General features: G+C 35.5%; 1 protein-coding gene across 6 annotated transcripts in view; it reads left to right on the forward strand.

Annotated features, from left to right (window-relative positions):
• Positions 1–23,783, forward strand: part of Ca-alpha1T (Ca[2+]-channel protein alpha[[1]] subunit T) — a 56,242-nt gene that overhangs the window by 26,780 nt on the left and 5,679 nt on the right. For 3 of the 6 annotated variants that reach the window (XM_087410821.1, XM_087410820.1, XM_087410824.1), the window contains 25 exons: positions 147–322; positions 835–927; positions 1,388–1,566; positions 1,703–1,869; positions 3,239–3,588; positions 4,259–4,480; positions 4,556–4,685; positions 5,034–5,335; positions 5,868–6,019; positions 6,327–6,530; positions 14,928–15,084; positions 16,879–17,034; positions 17,818–17,955; positions 18,301–18,585; positions 18,854–19,002; positions 19,070–19,216; positions 19,468–19,636; positions 20,141–20,514; positions 20,790–20,982; positions 21,172–21,321; positions 21,607–21,987; positions 22,237–22,429; positions 22,531–22,792; positions 22,925–23,205; positions 23,429–23,721. In XM_087410821.1, coding sequence (XP_087266947.1) covers positions 147–322; positions 835–927; positions 1,388–1,566; positions 1,703–1,869; positions 3,239–3,588; positions 4,259–4,480; positions 4,556–4,685; positions 5,034–5,335; positions 5,868–6,019; positions 6,327–6,530; positions 14,928–15,084; positions 16,879–17,034; positions 17,818–17,955; positions 18,301–18,585; positions 18,854–19,002; positions 19,070–19,216; positions 19,468–19,636; positions 20,141–20,514; positions 20,790–20,982; positions 21,172–21,321; positions 21,607–21,987; positions 22,237–22,429; positions 22,531–22,792; positions 22,925–23,205; positions 23,429–23,721 — 5,303 coding nt within the window. Of the gene's footprint in view, positions 1–146; positions 323–834; positions 928–1,387; positions 1,567–1,702; positions 1,870–3,238; positions 3,589–4,258; positions 4,481–4,555; positions 4,686–5,033; positions 5,336–5,867; positions 6,020–6,326; positions 6,531–9,770; positions 9,892–14,927; positions 15,085–16,878; positions 17,035–17,817; positions 17,956–18,300; positions 18,586–18,853; positions 19,003–19,069; positions 19,217–19,467; positions 19,637–20,140; positions 20,515–20,789; positions 20,983–21,171; positions 21,322–21,606; positions 21,988–22,236; positions 22,430–22,530; positions 22,793–22,924; positions 23,206–23,428; positions 23,722–23,783 lie in introns of all 6 variants that reach the window. The other 3 variants (XM_087410822.1, XM_087410825.1, XM_087410823.1) reach the window with 2 other exon arrangements.

The following is a 23,783-nucleotide window of genomic DNA, read 5'->3' on the forward strand; positions in this document are numbered from 1 at the left end:
TGTAACAAATATTAAAGTTAAATTTTTCTTTATTCCGGACTGTTCAATATAAATCTACGTTATACCCATTGGCGTTGTACATATTCGGGTAATTGATTGCTTCATCATCATAATCAAACACAACGACATTTTTCGCATTCTTTAAGGCAACTTGGTGTGCAACAGTACCGCTGTGCCAAACAGTAACGTCACGTTCATCAACAATGATACCTGCGTTAATTGGAACTACTACTACACCGAATGCAAAGGCCAGGGCAACAATCCATTCCAAGGAACAATTTCATTCGATAACATCGGTCTTGCCTGGGTTGCGATATTTCTTGTGAGCGCTTTAGTTACTCGTCCTACATTTGTTCAGAATAATTTACGTATGCATGTGTACATGTTACTTGAAACATGTATATGTGGCACGGAATATTTCTCCCATTTATAAGTATGTAAAATACTTTTACGGCGCCCGAAAGTCGAGGGAAACGCGGATCGCGCACATTAGTCTGCGATAGTGCCAAGAGAAAAACTACGCTTTTGACGATATTGCGGACGAATTGGTTTTCGATAAGATGTTATTGCAAATGAATAATGTGCTAGCTGGAAGATTTTACATTTTTATATGATAAAAATATATGAGTACGTAACTTTATTTGCTGCGTATTTTAACGTGTTTGTAGCATGATTCTTCTGAAATGAGCTTTCTCTCATTTTTAACGAAAATTTAGTCGTAACGTTTTGATATCTTTACGTCGCAATTTACATTAATTGATTGATAGACTAAATTTGTCATATCGTTCACTATTTCGCTGTAAAGCTGAGTAGCGCAATCATGTCGATTTGTAGGTTATTAGCCTGGAAGGATGGACGGACATAATGTATTACGTGCAAGACGCACACTCCTTCTGGGACTGGATATATTTCGTTCTCCTAATAGTCGTAAGTGTTTCATTTCCTATCCCAATTGCACGGCAAGCGCAATATGTAAAACATGAGTAGACGTTATCTATTTTTCACATTCATATTTTCCACGGTTCTTACTTCGCTCATTTTTAATAGAAATTCAGCCGTGACGTTTTAATACCTCAGCCTCTTCAAGACAAATCACTTCTATCCCAGATAGCACCTATTGATACGTTTCCTAAACGTATCTAATGTTCTATAAACGTTTAAGAAACGTATATAAATCTAACATGTGCTACTGAAAATAATTCAAATAATAATAGTTCATTATTATCATTAAGTCACGATTTTAACGATCAACTGGTAGAATAAAATTGTAATATAATCTATGAGAAGATAGCGATAACAATTACAATATAAATATAAAACAAACGCGGGATGTATTATGAGAGAATTAAAGAGAGAGACATGGATTAAAGAGGACCTGCGTTTGCAGATCGGTTCGTTCTTCATGATCAACCTCTGCTTGGTCGTAATCGCGACGCAGTTTTCGGAAACGAAGAAGCGAGAAATGGAGAGAATGCGACTGGAGCGCGCGCGTTACCATTCAACCTCGACGCTCGCCTCATCCACGAATACCTCGGAGCCTACTACTTGTTACGCCGAAATTGTCAAGTGGGTACTCGCCATCGTTGCATGGCCCCCGAGGAAGCTATTCGCGCGAGCAAGATCATTCCTTGTCGTTCATTCCGCGAAAGATTCGCCAGCGCCCATGTTTTATGATATATGACAATTTGATATCACTTTCCAGATACATCGCCCATCTCTGGCGACGAGGTAAACGAAGACTGATGAAGAGATATCGCCTGTGGCTGTACAGGAGGCAGCAAAAGCGGGAGCAGAATTTACTCAAAGAGCAGCAGAGTCAAACGTCTCGTTCGAACACCGCTGCTGTCGGGCCAAATCGCGTACCGGGCGGTAAATAATATGAAATTAAAAAAATAGAATATTAAAAAAGAAAGAAATTAACTCCGGAACCGTCGATTATACCAATTTAGCTCCGCTAATCGTTTCAATTTTTTTGTATAAGATATAGTACAAAATATTGAAAAAGTATAAATATAAATATAAATAGATACAAATAATACCAAAATAATTCTTTACTAATTCAAAATAAAAATAGGAAATTAAATTGATACCTTCGACAGTTTTAGCGGGATATCATCAGTGGTTATTATTAAATATGATGGAAATGGAAGTCTTAAAATTTCTATGACGCTAATATTAACCTCGATTCGAACCCTCAAAATTGCCGCTTTTTTATACTATACTTATATTAAACTATTAGGTGTTGGAATTAATTCGTAGCGTTTTACAAGTGATTGGAAGTACTTTCATTAATGTATTTTTTAATGCTCATGTGAAATAAATAACATTCTTTCATTAAAAAACGCTACGAATTAATTCCAACACCTAATATATTAAACTTATTTTAATAAATCTTTTTTAATTCTTATAATATAAATATTTTTATTCTTTAATATACTTACCTAATTATTATAATTTAAATTGTAATTTAAAAAATGCAAATTTTATTAAATATTATTTTTAACGATTATTAAATTTTAAAATTGCATATAATAATCAATATTAAACGTAATAATTAATATTAACACCTAAAACTCTTAACTAATCTCTATAGCGGGGTTTTTTATATTATTTTAAAATCTATAACTTTTACTTGTTTTAATTTATACTTTTTCTAATATATTAGGTGTTGGAATTAATTCGTAGCGTTTTTAATGAAAGAATGTTATTTATTTCACATGAGCATTAAAAAATACATTAATGAAAGTACTTCCCATCACTTGTAAAACGCTACGAATTAATTCCAACACCTAATAAATATTTTTCAATTATAAGAAATAGAAGTAATGACCGTAACAATCAAAGAAGCTAGATTTTTAATGCTTAAATAATTCAATCTGAATTACTATATATGTACTTGTATATTTGTAGTCATTCGAAAAAAACTGCCGAATTAGTTTTCAGATTTATAAACGCAATTAAACTATTGAAATAATATCATGAATTAAATTGACAAGCAATTTTAATAATTTGATGCTCAATCAGGCATTCTATTAAAAAGATGTTAATATGCTGAAAAATTATAAATAAATTTATTGCGAATAAACATTTTTCTTCTTTAATACTTATCTATAGGAATTTACATTGTAATTCATAAATTTTATTATTTAATAGAAAAATTTTTATTAAATATTGCTACTATTTTTAAAAAGTGACTTTGACGTTACTGTTATTATTAAAAATGCATTCCAATATTTAGATAGAAGACTGCATCACGGGAGGTGTCCGCGGCTTCTCGCCGCGCTAGAATATGCAGAGCAACAGCAACAGCAGCAGCAACAGGCTACCAACGGGAACGGTGGATCTGTCGCCGATTTCGCCACAATCACATCCCCGACACAATCGGCGATGGCAATTGCCGCCCCCACAGTCCCGACTATCGGCAATAGCGTCGGTGGTAGTGGAAATCTGGGCACCGCGCCTCGAGCTAGTCCCGAGCTTTCCGAGGCCGAGGCTTCCGCGAATGTGTGTCACAGATTAAGCATTCACCGCACCTCGTCCGTGTCCTGTAATGGAAGCGACAATGCTGTCGTGGGAAACGTGGCTGAGGCAAGTACAGATATTGTAGATTTGCATGCGAGAACACGACACGAGATTTTTCGTTAAATATAGGAGCGGTGCAATTGAAGTTCGGTAAATGAAATATCGGAAAATGATTTTCCAATAAAATATAATATTTAAATAATTAATTAATTAATTAAAATAAAATAAGAGATGAATAACGAAACGATATAGAAGTCATAATTTTATTATTGAATTGGAGATTCATAATGTTATTTTGTTTCTCCGGTAGTTTCATTTACGCCGCTTGAGCTTTTTGCTCTCTAGAAATATCACATTCGACTTTGATCTTAGCAAGCAACCAACTGTAAGCAAGAACGTCTTTGAATGAACGTCTTGAATTTGTTTAGCGCTCTTTCCGTTAAGCTATTCTCTTCGCTGACATTTATCTTGCACTTTATATCGATAGTAGTGTCCTCATAGTGATTATACATGCTTTTCATGTAGAAGAACATTAGCGTTTCATCGTGTTTCGTCGAATTTCTCGTCGATGATAATAGAGAGAACGTTTGCACAACAAAGAGATTTTGAGCTTTAGGTACGGCAAGATAAAGTGCATAAAGTTTCTTCCCTTAATGCTACAAGTTTGGGCCGAGAACGGTTATGAGAGAGAGCGCCTGCCGTAGTGTGTAACGTATGCTTGATTATCGCCTTCTAGACGAACAGCACGTTGTTGAGTCCACCATGTACGCATTATCGGAGAAGAAGCAGCGTAATGTTTAGCGACGTGGTATTGCTCCATGGCAGCAATAATGTCGGGAATGCGTTGCAGCCGGGGTTGACGGTGACACCGGGCGAACGTAACGTCTGCTCGAGCGAGAAGATGACACAGACGGGCGATGGTAACGTTTGGTCCAGTCCACTGCCGGACCACGCGCAGGTATTTCCAATTGCCATGGTCGCTTCGTAAATTGTGGAGGTCTTTTCCTCTCTTAAATATGGCATACTGTCGCAGATGCAAGCCGAACTGGGTGGCAACGAGGCTATGACGTGTCAGGAATTGTTGGCTCTCAGTGGTGCTCTCAGTGCTGCTCTGCCAACCGGCCAACTAGCGCTCGATTCATTTTTAAATTCTCTCACGAAAGGCAAGTCAATGTGACGTACGATAGATACGATTTGTCGTAAAATTGAAGTACATGAGTTATTATATTTATTATTATACGGATTCTTATCTATGAATGTTTTAAACATCTTTTAAATCAACTTATAACTCATTATTATGTCCGACTTTTAAAAATATTAAAATAAAAACTATCAAAATAATAAAATTTTTAAATGAAAACATTACATTTTTAAGACATTCTAAATTTTGATAAAAAATAAATTTGAATGCTTTTGAACATCTATTCCAGTTTTAAGTTTAAAAAAAATATTTACAAACAACTAATAGAATTTGCACTTAAAAAAAATATAAAGATGAGTTAATGTGTTAGGTATAACAGATCGTCACATCACATTGGAAGATCGCACGCAGTGGTTGACGTCCGACGTTGACAATTGTTCCTGTTGCTGCGAGCTGCAGGCAGGTGAACAATGGCCGGAAGACGGTGAGAAGTGGCAAAAGTCCTCGCGGCCTAGACAGCTTCTAAGACGCGCCGGTAGCTGCTGTATCTGCACATTGCGCTGTATAAGACGGTGGATCAAGAAGCTGGTCGAACACAAATACTTTCAACAGGGTATTCTATTGGCGATCCTCATCAATACTTTGAGCATGGGAATCGAATATCACAATCAGGTGATTTCTCACTGGAACTTGAAATTACTTCGATGTCATTTCAGATCTTTTTAGCACTGCTTTGTGTATTCTTATTAACGTATTCCATTACAAGTTTGACAATATTTTCTACTTTGCATGTAAAAAACAAAATATAATAATATTGCTGGGCAATTATTAGATATTTATACAGAAAGAATAATTTTGCTGAAATGTTTAAAAATTTAGCTAAATACAAATTTGAAAATAATTTTTGTTGAACTATCAGAATAATTATATGAGACACTCAAACATGATACGCAATGCTGCATGAAATTTTCATATTTTAGTTTGAGTGTCCTACATGATTCCTACATAATTATTTCGATAGTTCAACAAAATTATTTTCTGAGCTGTATGAGCTAGTGAAATTTTTAGATATTGTTTCCTATTAGATATTCTTTTCTTAGATGTTCTTTCCTATTCTCGATATAACGTAATTAAAATGAAGATAGAACTTTGTGTAATTACTAATTATGATTATGTTACTAATTATGTTATATTATGTACTCAGCCAGAACAGTTAACAGTGGCCGTTGAGATAAGCAACATTGTATTCTCGGCAATCTTCGCGGTGGAAATGTTGCTTAAGATAATAGCGGAAGGTCCATTCGGTTATATCAGTAACGGCTTCAACGTTTTCGACGGCATCGTCGTCGTTCTGAGGTATGACAACTTTCTTCGCAAACTTTGATATTATAATATAAAAAAATAATAGCCTTCGTGTGTAAACAATAATATTAAATAGCTCACGTATACAGTATTGCGGTGTAAAATATGTAGACACACATACGATTGTCAGCGCAATTCCTTCAACTTTATAGTCACATTCCGACTTTACGAGAAAGTCATAACAGACGGTAGTAGATCGTTTCATTCGTTATGGCTGTCTCGTAAAGCTGTTCGAGAACGGATCGTCTACAATAAGTTGACAAACGATAACACGATTGCACTCCTTGCAACACGTTTACAGCGTCGTCGAGCTCTGCCAATCAGTCGTAGAGGAGCGTGGTGGCAGTTCCGGTCTGAGTGTCCTGCGTACGTTCCGCCTCCTCAGGATCCTGAAGCTAGTGCGATTTCTACCCAATCTACGACGTCAGCTTTTCGTGATGCTGCGCACCATGGATAACGTTGCCGTATTCTTTTCTCTTTTAGTACTTTTCATCTTTATATTCAGGTAAGTCGTCCTATCTTCGTCCGCGTCAGCGACACTGCCGCGGAATTACGGGCCTCGGGCCCACGTCGCCGGATCTTCTCTCCGTTTCCGCTTCTCTGTTTCTTTTCTCTTTTTTTTCTTGCGTGTGTCGTTAGCCCATTTCGCGAATCGGTATCATCGCCGATGAGTAATTTGATGAGTTCAACCGCGAGGAAACCGCCCGACTGAACCTACGTGTCGCGTTTACTCGGATTATGGGGCGCTGTCGCGTCTTCCTGTTCTAATTATCATCTCATCAGCCTAGTAACGTTTGCATGTCTGGCAAGACGGATCGAAGTTACGAAACTGCCGATAGGTATTGTTCAAACAAATTGAGCAAGAGCTTGGAAATATGAAGCGTCGATGACGATAACATTAACCATTAATCTTATAAATCATGTGGGAGGCTTACGGGAATATCATGAAAAAGTTCAATGATTTTGTAGATTTTATTACAACATATTCATTCTCGGTAATAATGGCGATAAAAATTGCGTTTAATAATCAAATTTTATTTTGTAGCTTTATAAATATGATAGTATAATATATCAGTTTTTATCCCTAAAAAATTATTTTTAGATTAAAATATCTTTTTTTAAAGACTCCTTCCCGCTCTCTACATATATATAAATTCTTTAGAATAAATCTTACTCTAAAAGAATAAACTGTTTCACACTTTAGAGAGCACTGAAGTCGATCGTGCCAATCGGCTCATTAACTTTTCCTACTCTTATAAAAAAAAAGAAGAAGCCAATCAAGATGATCTACTTCAGTGGAAACAAGCTTCAACTTTTAAAAGAATAAGAATCCTAGATAGTTTTAACAGATTTTTTTCATTTAAAATATCTGTTACTTATATTTGAAAAAACATGTAATAATTATAATCCTTCAAATTAAAAAAGAATTTTTTGACTTCTATCTTTCTTCCTGTTCTTTTATTAATTATTCATTCAGCATCATTTTAAATTTAATCATGTTTATTTGATAACAATGACGCTGATAATAATGTCGTCGACACTTGATATTTCGAAAACAACTTCTTGTTCGCTTCTACGAGCTTTCGAGCTTCAGGAGCAAATCGCGCGCCGCTGCTCTTCGAACCGAGGCCTACATTAGGTGACTTTCTTCCGTTCATACCTTTCTCTTCTACTTTATTCGCTTTTACTTTGTTTCTTGCGCGGTGTATAAGCCGCCATCAATTATGCATATCACATATATATATATAGAAGTTCTCAAACAGTTTTACCAGCAGTTGTCCCGTGTTCTCGCGTCTCCTAGCGTTTCTTTGAGCGGCATATTTTCTGACGTTGTTAATGGTAATGACGATGGTATTTGTTGGCACGATCTATTACAAGGAGAGAGCCGGTCTGCTGCCGGCTCCTCCTTTATAGCTTGAGGCATCAAACGTACTTTCGACGTTTATCTAGAAAATATATCTATATATAAATATATATATACGTATATGGAATATATATTTACATGTGTGTGCATGTGATGCTTTTCTGCTGGACGTCTTAGCGACGAGTATGAAAGGCTATATGTATATATATATATTTACTATCATCATATTCTTGATTTATATTCATATATACACTTGATTCTCTCCCGCTATCGTTCTCTCTTGCTACTCTGAGCGCCTATAATTAAGTGCGTGCGCCTCGGTGTGGCCCTCGATATTAGAACAGCTTGCGAATGTTCGACATATACCCCCGCTCTGCAGAATTACATATATATACATATATATATCTCGTCATGCTGCGTAGGACCTCCCACTATATACATCCGTGCGTTTACGACGCGTTTTACGACCGTTCGATAGCCGATTTGCCGTTCACCGCAGCCGCAGCCCTCGCTATTGCGATCTCGATACTGCAATGATTGCCCGATATCTGCCGCAGACACGTAGACGCAAACATTGAAAATTTCGCTGTACTCGAATAACTTCAACAATTAATTAAACGTTTAAAATGTTTAAAAGTAAAAAAAAAGAGAGATTTTATTATTATTAAATGTATATCATCAATAACATTGTTAAAATACCTAAAAATTTTATTTTTTAATAGTCTTGGTGACAAGAGTAGCCTTAAGCATTTCTTAGATTAAAATAGAATTAAAAGTCAATATTTTAATGTGTAAAATGTAATTTACAAGCAGTTTTTTTTCGAGGAATTGCGAAGAAGAAAAGAGCAGGGAAGAACATTTGGTAACATCGCGCATTTGACGCAAGTCCGCAAATGTGGTGATCTTTTTTGTTTGAAACTCTCTCTTGAACATAAAGTGAACCTTCAGAAGTGAATACAAAGTCGTACGAAACTATGCAAATGCTTGCGGGTACGCCTCTGCGCGCCGATCCGTAGACATTTTCTTCGACGGCCATTTCTAGGTGTTTGCATCCTTCTTTAGCCGCAAGCCGCGAATGAAGTTCCAACAGATCCGCTTTAGAGGAATTTTTCCTTCTTTGATCGGCCGGCGTACACTAAATAACGAAGTACTCTCGATGTACTTGCATCGTGATCGCAAGCAAGCTCCCGACTTACTCGGCCAAGGTTTCAGATTACGATGGACGACGAAAGTTCATGTCAAAATCGATTCAAGTTTTCTCAAGCGCTTCTAAAAACCGGTATTGTCATCCTACACATCCTTTTATGAGATACGTCGTGTTTACCAACGGATATTATACTTTACGACATAAAGATCGTAAAAGAATGTCACTCGATCGATTCTGCACTTTCGTCGTATTACGAGACACATGATATATACGAAATGTCATAAAATCTATCGGATGTTCATTCAGTCATAAATAAATTCAACATTGAATGTTATTTTTGGCGGGGCTTCTGTGAGAATTATTTGATTCTACATAATTAAATAAACTTTACTCTTAAATAGATATTTAATATTTCCTCTCTTTCTCTAGAATTAAATAATTTAAAATTTAATGTTTGTGACAGTCTCCTTTCATAAATCGAATTTATAGTTGAAAAAATATCCGATGGATTTAGAACTCTTTGTATATACATATTTTGAACTGATCGATTACTTGGCCGAGTCATGCTTTATAAATCGCGATTCTGTCTTAATCGAGCTTTATTCCCCTCTCTTTCCGTTTATTCTGTTTCTATCTCTTTATCATTTTTTTTGTCATTTTATCTCAGTCTACGTATATATATATACATATATATATGGATAAGGAAGTACATTGCACGTTTCGTTGTGTTGTAGTATTCTCGGGATGAACCTGTTTGGTTGCAAATTCTGTGAAACGATGAAAGGCAGCTCTGACGTCGAGTGTGATAGGAAAAACTTTGACTCGTTACTCTGGGCTATTGTGACGGTGTTTCAGGTACCTACCAAAAAAAAAAAAAAAAAAAAAGAGAAAGAAAAAAAAGGATACTTTTTCACGTATCTTCTCGAGGGCATTTTTGATTTCTCTGTATAGTGTATATTACTTATATATATTTATTCGTGCATATATATTAACGTTATACTACACCGCATCTACATATATATATATATACGCTAAGTATACATACGTACTATCACGTTTTGGTTTTCCGACAAGTTAAAGTCATGCGATCTGTCGCAACGTGCGTCCGCCTGCACTTTATATGATTTCTGAGGCCTCAGGTAACGTATACTGGGAGATAAGCGCTTTCCAGCATGTCGTCGTCATCTCTTCGACGGGGGGGGGGAAGGGAGGGGGGGAAGGGGTAAGTCAGGAGGAGGCTACCGGTACCGACTTTAGAAGTAATAAAGACTTTAATAAAGTATGCTTAACGAAGTATTATGAGGCTTTTTTACAAGGGAGATCATTCTTCAATATCGTATTTTCTGCGATGGATACATTGGAGAAGAGGAGACAAAGCCTCCCTAGAGCCGGTACTGGGAGCTTAGAGACGAGGCACACGGATTATCCGGAGTGGATTATCAAACGTTACATACGATTGCCGGCGATAATCCCGGTGGTGCTTCTTCATTTTACGTTTATTCGTCACTTTACAAGCACAATATACGCGTGCGTTAATACGCTGCCTCCTGCCGCGTCTTCTGTAAGCGCGTCGAGCTGGCTCCCTTCTGATATGCCTTCGCATGCACTTGTTCTCTCTGTGTGTCGCAATGACGAGCGAAATTACCTACAGCTTACAAATGTTTCAAGATAATAATTATCAGAATTATCAATTACAATTTTGAGCACGTAATAAAAAAAGATGAACAAATGATATGATATGTAACAATGTCACGTAAGGATTCTAAGGATCTAATGATTAATTAACACGCTCGAATGTGCTTTAAAAAAACATGAGATTTTTGTAAGAGTGCAGGCATTTTCGCTCAGGAGAAAATTTTGCTTAGACGCTTGGCATACTCATTCGCTTATCCCTGTATCGGTGATGTTGACATTACTTTTATATTGATGTTATATTGATATTATCAGAATAGATAATTTAGTTATAATGCTAATTGCGCCACTGGAATCTTTAACAATATAGGAAACCGAAGACCGGTGTGTAGAAATATTCGTCAATAGAGTCTCAAAGCGATTGAACGATGGAAAATATCATGTCAATACGTTCCATACGTTCTCATGGCAGTGGATAATAAACATCCATTATGCGCGTCCAAACGAGGAGCAACAACACAAATAATGCAAACGTTTAAATTGCGAGTGCAATGGGAACACTATAAGTTTATTTTCTCTAATTGAACTGGTGTACACTTTTGGAATATAGATTGATATTCATAGCGGTTCTTATTTTAAAATTGTCCTAATGCCTTAAGATGCTAATATGATTCTGCGATTGGCTTATGACATCTTAAGATTGTACTTAAGACTGTTTTAAATATAAATGAAATAGATGTGTTTGAGTTTTTGGCGCGAAGACGAAAAAAAATTTTAGTGCAGGAATAAAAAAAACAGAAGAACGAAACTAAAAGATGATAAAATCGTCCAGATAATAAGTCGATATTTCTGGACGTGTTCAGAATATTTGTGTTGTTTGGCAGCCATTCTAGGATCGCCCGGACAGGTCATATCCTGCCTAAATGATACGATAAATGGCCGTTCTAGGATTACATGGCGATCCCAGGGTTGGCTCTTTGTCCTGGCCTGAACTGCCAATATATCGACGAAAATGAAACTCTTGCCCCGGTTCATATCGGTATAACGCGCGTGTTGCGCAAATTGCTTTGCATGCGATGTGTTTTCTTAGACATTTGGTCGGCATTGTCGTTGTTGCTGTTGCCGTTGTCTTCTTGTACCGCGCGTATATATCACACCTCGCTGCACATCACGTCTTCTTACGAAGATCGACATTCATGTACCTCACTACAGAACTTTTACCAGTTACACTGCTAAAAAGAAGCGTCGCAATCAGCGGCGACCGACAAATAGCGCGAATCGTGTTCTTAGATTTTCTACGAAATTAGAAGCAAAATCACACGCCGAGAAATCAACGTGGTCTCGGCGTTCATGCTTCTTCACACACTTCACCTACGATAATTGTGCACTTTAAACGTAATTAAAAAATGATGTCACGATATCACGTCACACATTTTTAACAGTGTAGCACAATATAAACTATTCTCTGCCACACGCTTATATATTTCTCTCTGTGTCTTCCCTGTACTTCACTATACTTCACTATCTACTTCTCACTATACTTCACCTCACCACTTACGACATTACACTTCTCTTCGTACTATCCTACCTCTATCTTTCTCTCTTCTTCTTTTCTTACTCGTTCTATCCGTAACTTTTCTGTCACTTTCTCTTTAAAACGCCCACGACGACTCGAGCGCAAAAGAACTTCGTCCCGTGTTGTACAATGCGTGCGTGAAATATCGACTCGACCCGACAGGAGAATCGTCGCGTCAGAAAATCCTTCATAATTAAACACCCGAGGACCTGAGATGGGACCTCGTATCCATCTCCAACGTACACGAATAACACGAACAAAACGCGTTTCTACCTTCGACGTAAACTAATATATAGACCAAAAGGCTCAACACGTAGATTTCGGAGAAGCCCGAATAACTAAACAGCTTTTATCTCGTTTATTATTATGTTACCGCACGTATCTGCATCTATTTAAAAGTAAATACTCATTTAAAATTGTTACTATATATTTTCTTAACTAAATATGTATATACTTTGAAAAAGAATGCTTTTTAGAAGTTGGATCAGATTTGATCCAGCTTTGGTAGCCTAAGTTATCAGATTATTATGGTAGTCCGAAGGATTACCAACTAGTATTTTCTAGTTGTAGTGGAGAGAGAGAGAGACAATTTCTTTTTACTTAATTTTAGAAATACGAGCCAGGTAAATATATATATAGATCGCGCAAGGCACGTAATATCGTATTAACATCAGTGCAGTCTCGGTAGATTTGTGCGTATCTTTTTGTAAATACTCGCTGAGACAGATTTTTCCGTAATACATATTACACCGTATTTGCGTATTAGAGGATTATATATTTACGCTTGTGGCAATTATCCCTTTTTTCCCTCTCTCGTAAAACGTTCGCCGTGACATTCTGCAACGGCAGGTGCCTTATTTTCTCCACTATTCTCTTCTCTTCGCGACCGCGTTACCGAAGCTCTCTTTCCGCCCCGTTTATTTTCACGCCAGTTTACATCCGTAAAGTGTGTGCGGATTTCTGTCGACGTTGATTTAAAGCTCTCGTTATGTTTGCCCACGTTCGGCGCCCCCGACTTTCCTTCAACGTCAACGAAACGAAATTCGCAAGAAAAATCAGTCAACGTAACACAACTGACAGGCTTGACAGATAATACTTTTGCGGACGCGTCCGAATAAATGTTTGTTATGACTTCCGCGAACCGGACGTCACGTCGTGTTAGAGTCAATTATTGTTCCAATGTGCGTCCTAAAATTAGCATTATTGATTGCCCGCGTGAAACATTAAACAATTAATACGTTTGTATGATATACGCATTACGTCGAGAGATTATATGATATACGCGAACTCATGAAATGTTTGATTTACATTTGATGACGTCTCTTTGACTAATTTCAGGGAGAATTAAATGTACTTTAATGAGAAGAAATTTTATAGTTGTTCTTTGAATAAAAAGTAACTAATTTTTTTTTTTAATTTTAGTTCTTGTTCCTTGTTCCGTCCCGTCGAATAAACCGTTACAACCGCACACAGTCGATATGATCCGCCCACAATCCATAAATGTATACCTACTTTACACGCATTCGCCTGTATTGTTGCAAATATACAAAATACATATATTTATATATATATACTAACACGCCGAACTTGCAGAATGTGACTGTACGAGCTTCGAGTGACAGTCGTTTTCGCTGTTTTGTCCAACACATTTGCTTAATTCCTTACCGATATCCAGTGCCTCCGTTCTCCAAAAACCGAATCTGTTAAAATTAACTTTATTAATCAATTTAGAAACAACTTGATGCAAAAAAAAAATTTCAATTATTTAAATTCTTCATATTACAAATAATTAAATAGTAAATTTAAATTTTGTAATTTGAGAGAAAACGCATTTTTGTAATAATTTTTATTATTTGAATATTAATTCGATATATAATTCGTAATATTTGATTCAATGTTACTTAAAAATTATTATGCTATGATTTAACACAAAATATAAAAGCATTAAAGACGGATATTTATATCTGTAATATATATGTATTGGCACGATGAATGGAAAAATCGAAAAAAATCTCCTATCGCATACATGTACATAATATATAAAAGTTAAAAATAGACGTTTCTCTTTGTTGAAATATTTTTAAAATATGAGCTTTAAACCTAGATTGTTACTTTGAGTACTTAAGCACAAAAATAATAACGAACTACAGATTATAACGAACAAAAACGATTTCTTAACAATCGTTTTTATTGTGCGGTCTGACATTTCACAGAGCCAATTAAAAATCAAGCTATTATATAATCATTAAATAAGAAGAGAAAATAATACGTTATTTTAAAATAATTTTCTAATTTTTTATCTAAATATATATTTCATAGATCAGCAACTTCATCATAGTCACCTGTCAATTGATGCAAAAATGCTAATGATCGACACTAACGACATTAATGTTCGTACAATATTCATAATCAAATGTCACTGACGTGGTAGTAATTATTACGATAAATATACCAGATAAAGTTAATCAATCATATGTACTTCCTGCATTAATTAATTACATAAATAACAAGGTCGCTCATATATATATATATATATATATATATATATAGTAAAACAGTGAGAACGGAGACGCTGAACGGCGATCGTACCGTTCTAATCCCATCAACCACTTGGTCCCACCTCACCCCACTGTTTATCTCTATCGCGGGGATACTTTAGGCCAGCGGATTGTCTCGGTTGCAGCATCCTAGGGATGTACCTGTTCGGGGGTAAGTTTTGCATGTGGGCGGACCGGAGTCGGCCCTGCACCTGTGCCGAGGTGGTCTCGCGGCACCCATTGTGTCGCTGTGATCGCAAACATTTCAACGACATCGTCTGGGCACTAGTCACTGTTTTTCAGGTACCACTGTTCCTCCCTCTCTTAACACTATATGATAACGAATTTTTTACATGTTTAAAGCGACATACACGTATATATGCGTAGCCAATTTTTCGTGTACACGGTCTTTTTTCTCCTACCTATATTCGTGTCCACATTCTCTGTCTGTACAGATCGCCGGATCGTATATATATATATGTATATATACATATATTTTTCTTCGTGTTGAGCAAACGGACCCAGACATCCCACTGTCCCCTAAGCTCGCCTACGCTTCGTCCATTCTTCTCTCTTTGTTATCCGTGCCGAGTGACAGAGCCTTAATGGTTGCTTTGTATTTACATGCGTGCAATCGGTATATACGTATACATGTCGACGTTCACCATTTCGTTTACTCGCGCAGATCAAACTGCGCGACGATGACTCTACCCACGAGTGTGTGTTGTGATCTCGATTCAGCACACGCCTCATCTCCATGTAAAGCAACTGATGTGCTGCAGAAGCTGCTCGAGTTTCTGCCTTTCTATCACGTGTTTCCGTTTACATCTGTATTCTACGATGCAGTCTGATGCATATCGATAACTTTTTAAATTTGTCACTGCACAATTAATGATTATTATGTATCAGTGATATATATGCTTTTATTCGCGATAATAGATATTTGTTTTATAATTTAAAAAGAATAAATGTCCATAAATGTTAATAAATTAAATAATAAATATATGTTGACAGTTGCTTTCTAATTATTTGTATCGTTAAATCTCATTCTTGTCACGCGAAAATTGTTTAAATTCGAATTAGATTGAATACTATTAACAAATTACGATACATTTTTTGCGCATGTAAATAACAATCCTATTAACACTCGACTAATCGTTTATTCGGTACATTGAATTAATTTCTTTTGAATGTTGATTTAAAAAATTTTTAAACAGCGTGTAACATTATCAGGCTAGAAGGAGAACTAGAAGATAGACTGAAGAGTTGATACAGTTAGATAGACGAATACATGGATAGAACACGAAAGCTCTCGCAAAGAGAAATTCTTGATAGAAAACATGACGCATGCATTTTTACGAAGTATTGCGACACTGATTGGCAAAACGTTTCGTGCATCTCTATCGAATATTTGGACTCGACTTGTTTTGAACGTCGATCTCTCGCGATTTCATGTATCTAAAAAATGAATTTAAAAAAAAAAATAATTTAAAAAATATTTTGTAAAAATAAGTTGTTTGATTCCAAATCTAGTTAATTAGTTAAAGTTATTTTATCACTTAATATACTTCTCCATTTTTCATTCTTTACTTTTATATAAACATAAATAATATTTAACGCAACTAACTATATTTAACGCAATGTATAATTCAATTGAAATACATACGTAATTAAAACGGTTAACACCAATGTATTAATATGCTAACGATTAAATCAATAGATATAATAGAATCTTTAAATAGAGATATATACATTTATTGCATAATAATATTATAATTATAATAGTGTCATAATTACTAATTTTATTGTAATTTCGTTATATTTGTCCAATAATTTCAATTATTTGATCGTACTCATTATAATTTGCAAACATACATACACACACGCACACACATGCACACACATACAATTTGAATCTTAACAAAAGATATATAAGATTTTTTTTATCTGCGCGCGAACATGTTTTACACTACGTAAATTTTTGCCACGCTTCGAAAGAAAGAACGTCTTGCCGATCACGTGCCTGAATAAATAAGTGTAGACATCTATTTCATTTATATGCAGCGGGAATCTCTTCCCATTCTTCTTTTTATGTAGATTCTCACACAGGAAGATTGGAATGTCGTCCTCTTCAACGGTATGCAGAAGACGTCTCATTGGGCTGCGCTTTATTTCGTAGCATTGATGACTTTCGGCAACTACGTCCTCTTTAATCTTCTAGTCGCCATTCTTGTTGAAGGTTTCTCGTCGGAGGTAGGAATTAGAAAATAATATGTTTTTCTTATTCACAATATAATATTTAATGCAGAAGAACAAAAATATAAAATAAATATCTAGTTAATGCAAATTAGTTAGAGTTATTTTATTACTTAATCTACTTCTCCATTTTCATTTTTTACTTTCATATAAACATAAATAACTATATCTATAAAAATCTTCCAATCTATACTAAAAATTTAATCTAATGACTGTTTTGTATTGTAGACAATTCAATCTAATGATTGTTTTATATTGCAGACAAATCTGTTTTAATCTGGGGAATAGTCATTTGTGATGTTTTTATATCCCGACGAAAATGTGAATTGTAAAATATTGTTTTGTATGAATATATTGTTTAACATATTTTCTTTCTTTTTTTAATAATTAATTCTATAAACTCTTTAAATATGCAATTCCATTAAAAACATGCTTATTTCATTTAATATTTATTTGTAATTTCCATTTAAATTTTTTTTAGAGAGAAAGAAAGAGAGAGAGAGAGAGAGAGAGAAAATTGTAATTAAATCTATACCCATAATATTTAATTTAAAATATTAATAAATCGGAAATCAATAATATATTGTTAATAATAATGATTAATTAGAGTATAAAAATACCCCAAGTGATCGTTTACGTAAAAAATCATAATTATTCCCTGATTAAATATATTTATGTTTATGAAAATTTAATTTATAATCATATATACGTGTATATGAAGGATATATAACTGATGGTACTTTGTAGAGAACTGATGATATAACTGATGATATTTTGTAGAGAAACGAGAGGAGAGAACGAGAGCAAAGAGAATTGGCAAAAAGACTCGCCGCAAAAGAAGCTGGAATAGGCAGCGAGGATGGATCGTCAAGAATATCGGGATCGCATTCGATCTCTGACAGCGATACGTATACCCAGGTAGTTGCTCGCAGTCGCTCCAAATAAATCTAGAATCCTAGCCTCGTTTATTCCTCATTTTCTATCACGCGGAAAAGATTGATTGCGAATGTCTCCATTTTAAAATATTCTTTCAGAATCTTTTACAGAAAAGGATCAGCGTAATATTTTAAGATTCGCAAGACATCTAAAATATTCTAGGCATGAATTAAATATACTAAAAAATGTAATTTCCGAGTTATCTATATATTGTATTCATTGTATTGATTACTAGAGAAGTACGAATAGAATTATAACAAACGAGTTGTTCACTTTATTGATTTATCTGAATGAATCGATATCAAATTTCCCTCGTGCGACTTGTAGGATCAAAAAAATTCATGGCAAAGTGCAGAAGAGCTTAGGAAGTACAAGGACAACAGGGAGAAGCAGAACAGCGTATGGAAGCAACGGATCGATGAACCTAAGTGTAACATCCAGAAAGAGAGCAAGATGATGGGTGTGGCGGGTCAGCCGCCGATAATTACTCATACAGCAGCCACTCCTCAAGACTCTCCGAACACCACGTTAGATGTTGGCTACAGAGACCTCAATTGTCGAGCAGTTTATCCGACTGCTGCCCTTTCAATCGAGTCCATCGATCGATCTGGTGTACGTTGTTTTCATTTTAATAAAAAAACTCGTCGTCGTTAAACGACGCAGACGGAAGTTTTTGCCGTGTGATTGATATACATAATACATTCGTACCTATACTTAAAAAAACCATCCGTTTTTTACATCGAATTAGATTAGTTAATATCGCGAAGCTTCCATACAATTTTGAGTTCAAAAGATTTCCTACTGTATTTTATTAGAATTCTGGATTAAAGAAGATATGTTACGAGAAAATATGATAATGACGAGTGCTTTGTATTCGCAGAGTCAGTGCAGTATACCCTCGGGATTGCTAAAGTTACCTGATGTATCCAACAAAATACCGACAAATAATTTAATAGCTGGTCAATTCCCGAGACGCATAAGCCTCGTTACGGCCGTTGTTAATCCCTCAACGAGGGACTCGAGTTCTAGGTATCTACGTTTTGTCTGTTACATTAAATGCTTTTCTTTTTTCTGATACCACTTCTTTCCATTTCAGTCCGCCGAGGATACAAAGAGGATACTCGTGGCGCTTGTCGCGGCCATCTTTGGGGAGGAAACGATGGTCGCAAAGCGATGATGAACACACCGGCCATACTACTGTACTAAACAATGGGCGTAGTACTCTCGTTGGATCCAATCTAACGTATGTTGTAAAAATATTATTTGGGATTATTTATCCCAAATTATTCTCGAAAGACATGAATAATTAATTAATTAATTAATTAATCCAGAGTTCACTGAACAAGTTTTCAGCAAAAACAAATATTGCATTATATCATGCAATATTCGTTTTTGTTAATTATTTTATGTACATTAAATTAATATGGAAATAATAAAATAAATACCGCAATATAATAATTGTAATAGTAACAATTAATATTTGATTTCTTGCAGATTTAATGGCGGTTATTTACACGGTTCGATAAGAAACGATACTCAACGCGATGCGCCCAATAATCGAACAACCGTCCTGACAAGCAATAATCGTAGTTTGAGTCCTAATAATTCGCTCGAAAGCCATGCTCCATGGTCGATTCGTCGTTACACAGTTACGCCTAACCAGGTAAATTGTGCGAGAGACACAATATCTTTATTGACATTTCTTAGATCATAAATTGTTACTTTATTATTGTGTTGATTTTATATCACGTGTTGCCTGTTGAAGATATTTATCGATATCATTAAAAAGTACTATTTAAAATATTATAATAATAAAGCGACACATATACACAGAAACGACGATTTTGCTCGAAGCATCTAAAAATTTATATAGATTTATACAGATTTGAAAATAATTTTGTTAAACTATCAGAATAATTATATAAGACTCATATTGATTGCTACGATGTAAAAACTTTTTACAGGGTTGCTCATTATGCTTGTCCTATATAATTATTTTGATGATTTAATAAAGTTATTCAGCTCTGAATCTAGCTAACTTTTAAATACTTCAACAAAATTGCTTCATAAAATTCTTTATTTATATTTATATGAGCATTACATTTTACACATACATTAAGATATTTGTTTTAAAAGAAAAAGAAGAATTTTTCGTGAATCTTTATAGGAATTACTGGAACGTGATTTACAGATGCGATGGATTGGCGAGCTTTCACGGAGAAATTCACTGCGCGGATACGAGAATGTTCAGACGTCCACGAGGAAAACGCTACCATTGGACGAGATGCTCGCACCGTCCTCGAACCCACGCACGATCAATAATCTCTCGATGGAGACCGGTCCGCTGCCGAGAATCAAACGACTCCATGAACAAGAAGAGGAACGTCCGAGAACGGGTGGCGAGCAGACTCCACCGTCGAATGGTCATGGTAGCGCAAGCAGTATCGAAAGAATAAAAAAAATATTCATGTTTTTCGAACCTAAGGGCTGCCTGCAGGAGCGTGACAATTATTCCCTATATTTATTCCCACCAAATAACAGGTAACATTATAAATAGGAGTAATGTTGCTTGACTAGCGTTTGAAATTTTACTATAAACTGGAAAGAATGGGGATATAATAATAAAGAATAATAAAAATATAAGGATGTAGAATAAATTAACTGCTGGAAAAATAATGTAGATTTTATTTTATAATAATATTATAATATTATAAAATTTTTTTTTTGGCTGCAAATATATAAAATTAAAGTAAATAATTAGCATTTTTATATAATTAGAGAGTAATGTACAATTAATAGTTTTCTCGATACTGCAGATTTCGCATTTTATGTCAATGGTTTGTGGATCAAAAATGGTTCGACAACGTGGTATTGTTATTTATTGGATTAAATTGCATTACTCTGGCAATGGAACGACCGAATATACCGCCGGACAGTCGTGAGAGAATTTTTCTATTGACCGCGAATTACATTTTTACTGCTGTTTTCGCCATCGAGATGTTCATTAAGGTATACGTGCCAATAATTTTTATAAGTTTCAAAAATTTTGTCTATAATATTTACATAATAATTTCGAACAACTGATAACTTAAATAAAATTTTTATTGTTTCATGATAACTAAGAAAGAATAAATAAGAAAAATTATTTATAATTTATATAAAATTGCGCATAATTTATATTTCAATGTTATTCTTTAGGTCGTCGCAACGAGTATGTTATACGGTCCAGACGCTTATTTTACATCAGGTTGGAATATTATGGACGGATCTCTCGTTATTATTTCTATAATTGATTTATCGATGTCATTGCTCTCGTCTAGTAGCCCCAGAATATTTGGCATTTTAAGGGTAAGATTGTCATTCTTATTAACAAGTATCTGTGTTTTTTAATCCTCTCTAGAACAACAATTCTGATTAAACAAATAGTATTAAAATATTTATTCGGGTAAATACTATCCTCATGAAAATTAATGTTTAACGTTATTTGATAATATAAATGTAACCTTGAGACTAAATTATAATAATAAGTAGATTAAATTTTGTTAAATTTTGTTAAATTTAATGTTGATATTTTTCTCTAATATATATTTTTATCTAATATTTTTCTCAATTATTTCTGTAAAAAAAATATAGGTATTTAGACTACTGAGATCACTGAGACCTTTGCGTGTCATCAATCGTGCACCTGGCTTAAAGCTGGTCGTCCAGACACTGCTGTCTTCATTACGACCCATCGGCAACATTGTTCTCATATGTTGCACGTTTTTCGTGATCTTTGGTATTCTCGGGGTGCAGCTATTTAAGGGTGCGTTCTATTATTGCGAAGGTCCCGATATCAAGAATGTACGCAATAAAACGGATTGTTTGGCCGATAAGCGAAACATGTGGCTCAACAGAAAGTACAATTTTGACGATCTTGGTAAAGCTCTTATGTCATTATTTGTTTTATCGTCGCGAGATGGATGGGTAAACATCATGTATACTGGTCTAGACGCTGTCGGGGTCGATCAGCAGGTAAGAAAATTATAGCGAATGAGTAAATATTTTTTAACAATACCTTCCTGTCAATTGATCGCAAAGATATTTTTCCACAATATGTTATAATTTAGATATGCAGTTTTAATTTGCAGTATGATAGCCTTCAAAGGGTGATGCTTTATTTATTTTTTAGTGTCGCTTTATTTATATAATTTATTTTTATATTTATAACACATATAACTGAATCCCCAAGTACTCACATAATTTCCAACTAAATGATTGTAGCCTATCGAAAATTACTCTGAGTGGCGATTATTGTATTTCATCGCGTTCATATTGCTGGTGGGTTTCTTCGTGCTGAATATGTTCGTCGGAGTGGTGGTCGAGAATTTTCATAGATGCCGTGAAGAACAGGAGAAAGAAGAACGCGTGCGAAGAGCGGCTAAGCGCGCGTTGCAAATGGAGAAAAAGAGACGAAGTGAGTGGCCGCTCGGTCAACTAGGTTGCCACTTCTACATCACGCCAAGCAGATTACGAGTTAAGAGACACCGATGTGTATGCAATAATGATAATTTTCAGAAATGCACGAGCCGCCGTATTACACCCACTATTCTAAGGCGCGGCTGTTCGTCCACAACGTCGTAACATCCAAGTACTTCGACCTGGCGATCGCCGCCGTTATCGGTCTCAATGTCGTTACGATGGCGATGGAGTTTTACATGATGCCGAAAGCGCTCACTTACGCACTGAAGATCTTTAATTATTTCTTCACCGCAGTTTTCATTCTCGAATCCTTAATGAAACTTGTCGCCCTCGGCATACAGCTTTATCTAAAAGACAAGTAAACAGCCTAATTTCTTTTCAGTATTTTTATTAACACGTTTATCAAGAATCACGCCGTTGGTTGTAAAATAAGTAGACCAATAATATAGTCCGTAAGAAAAAAACAGTCCTAATGGCGTTCTTCTTGAAGGTGGAACCAATTAGACGTGGGAATAGTAATACTGTCAGTGGTCGGCATCGTGTTAGAGGAGGTCGAATCTAAGATTATCCCCATTAATCCCACGATAATTCGCGTAATGCGAGTGTTGCGAATAGCCCGGGTGTTGAAGCTCTTGAAAATGGCAAAGGGCATACGTGCCCTTTTGGACACGGTGATGCAGGCGTTACCACAAGTCGGAAATCTGGGGCTGTTATTTTTTTTACTTTTCTTTATATTTGCCGCGCTAGGGGTGGAACTTTTCGGTCGACTAGGTAATTGATATTACGATATGAATTTAAATTTAGTTTTTAGGTGACCATGAAAATAGGAAATAGCTGGAATTTTGTAATTGCCTGCGTCCGATTTGGGCGCTCACACGCGCTGTACGCTTTATTCTATCATTTATTACATGCAGAAGGAAGAAGAATGAAGCTTACAGCGCGTAATCGCCCAAATCGAACGCAGCTATTGAACAATGTTAATTTTTCACCGCAGAATGCAATGATGATATGCCTTGCCAAGGTCTTGGCGAGCACGCGCACTTTAGTAACTTTGGCATGGCCTTTTTGACGCTTTTCCGGGTCGCCACTGGTGACAATTGGAATGGAATCATGAAGGACACGCTAAGGGACGATTGCGATGATGCGGCGGACTGTGTTAAAAATTGTTGCGTGAGCAGTATCATCGCACCAATATTTTTTGTGATTTTTGTTTTGATGGCACAATTTGTACTGGTGAACGTCGTCGTCGCTGTGCTAATGAAACATTTGGAAGAAAGTCACAAACAGGTGACGTTTTCAGATAATTTTATATAATAAATTCTTTTTACTTTATTTCGACTACAAAGATA

The sequence above is a fragment of the Acromyrmex echinatior genome, chromosome 10 (genome assembly GCF_024713525.1).
Source record: "Acromyrmex echinatior isolate Ae372 chromosome 10, ASM2471352v2, whole genome shotgun sequence".
In the NCBI taxonomy this organism is placed as follows: domain Eukaryota; kingdom Metazoa; phylum Arthropoda; class Insecta; order Hymenoptera; family Formicidae; genus Acromyrmex; species Acromyrmex echinatior.